Below are 1432 nucleotides of genomic sequence, written 5' to 3' on the forward strand. Positions count from 1 at the left end.
ACTACTTCTCCACTGGGGTGAATAAGTGAAAGATTCATAATGTGCAGGGCCACATCAGTGACTTTGGAATTCTGAAAACATTTACTGCCCCTCTTGGGTCCTACCGTGGTCAAGAACAAAATAGTAATCATAAAAAGACATCTTCAGACCCTGACTAAGCAGCCAACAGAGTATTCTTTTCCCTTTCACCTCTTCTGTGAAAAATATCCCCTCTATGTGCTGTAGGATTTGATGTTCTTTGCACCTGAAAAGATCCTTATGACACAGTCTCGTATCTGCTTGGTTTTCACCCCATAGACAATAGGGTTCATGGTGGGAGGCAAGAGCAGATAAATATTGGCCACAATGATGTGGCAAGATGGAGGTATTGTGTGGCTCCCAAAACGATTAAAAAAGAAGCAAAAGAAGGCTGGACTGTAGGAGAAGACAATGGCACAGATGTGGGCAGTGCAGGTGCTAAAGGCCTTCTGCCGAGCATCTGCCGAGGAAAGGCTGACCACTGCCCGGAGGATCATGGTGTAGGAGATTGTGATGCACAGGATGTCAAAACCTCCAATCAGGAAGGCAGCCATCAGACCATAGATAACATTGGCCTTGATATTTCCACAGGATAACTTGGCTACCGATAACTGGTCACAATAAGTATGGTGTATTATATTACCCTTGCAATAGGGTAGTCTCTTGGTGAGGAAAATCAAGGGAATGATGAGGAATACTGCTCTCAGGAAAGTAGCAAGCCCAACCTTTGCAATGACAGGATTGGTGAGGATAGCTGAGTAGCGCAGAGGGTAACAGATGGCGACATAACGGTCCAGGGCCATAAGCATGAGCACCCCAGATTCCATCCCTGTGAAGGTATGGATGAAGAACATCTGGACTAGGCATTCTTCAAATTTAATTTCCTTGAGATGAAACCAGAAGATGCAGAGAGCTTTAGGGATTGTACTAGAACACATGACAAGGTCAGTAAGGGAAAGCATTGCCAAAAAATAATACATGGATCTATGCAGGGAGTCTTCATAGCAGATGAGGTAGAGGAGCCCACAGTTCCCTACCATTGCCACAACATACATGGAGCAGAATGGGAAGGAAATCCACAGGTGCATGTCCTCCAGTCCTGGGATCCCATTAAGAATGAATGAGGCTGGGGTCACATCTGTTTGGTTCAGATTTATCATAATTAGGCTGGTATAATCATTAAGAGGCTTGTAGGTTTTTAATTTTATTTTTGTTTTGTTTTGTTTTTTGACCCTCCAAGATTTGGAAAAATAGGAAAAAAAAATCTCAGTCGTGCTCTCTCTCTCTCTTTCTCTCTGTTAAATATTGTATTTTAGTAACAAGAAAACAAACATTTGGAATGTCAGGAACTGCATATTTAAGCATTGTCTAAACTCAGTTAAGCCATTGTTTGTTAATTCATTAACTTATCAGT

At 42.3% G+C, this 1432-nt stretch overlaps 1 protein-coding gene across 1 annotated transcript; it reads right to left on the reverse strand.

Moving 5' to 3' along the window:
• Positions 1-212: 212 nt before the first annotated feature.
• LOC120226313 (olfactory receptor 52N4-like) lies at positions 213-1178 on the reverse strand. The gene has a single exon (XM_039224505.1). The coding sequence runs from the start codon at positions 1176-1178 to the stop codon at positions 213-215; it is 966 nt and encodes a 321-aa protein (XP_039080436.1).
• Between the last annotated feature and the right edge of the window lie 254 nt (positions 1179-1432).

Source organism: Hyaena hyaena, unplaced genomic scaffold, assembly GCF_003009895.1.
Source record: "Hyaena hyaena isolate Hyena2069 unplaced genomic scaffold, ASM300989v1 scaffold_1659, whole genome shotgun sequence".
NCBI classification, from domain to species: domain Eukaryota; kingdom Metazoa; phylum Chordata; class Mammalia; order Carnivora; family Hyaenidae; genus Hyaena; species Hyaena hyaena.

Excerpts from the sequence above, each read along its gene's own strand:
- LOC120226313 (XM_039224505.1), bottom strand. The coding sequence starts at position 1,178 with ATGATAAATCTGAACCAAACAGATGTGACCCCAGCCTCATTCATTCTT.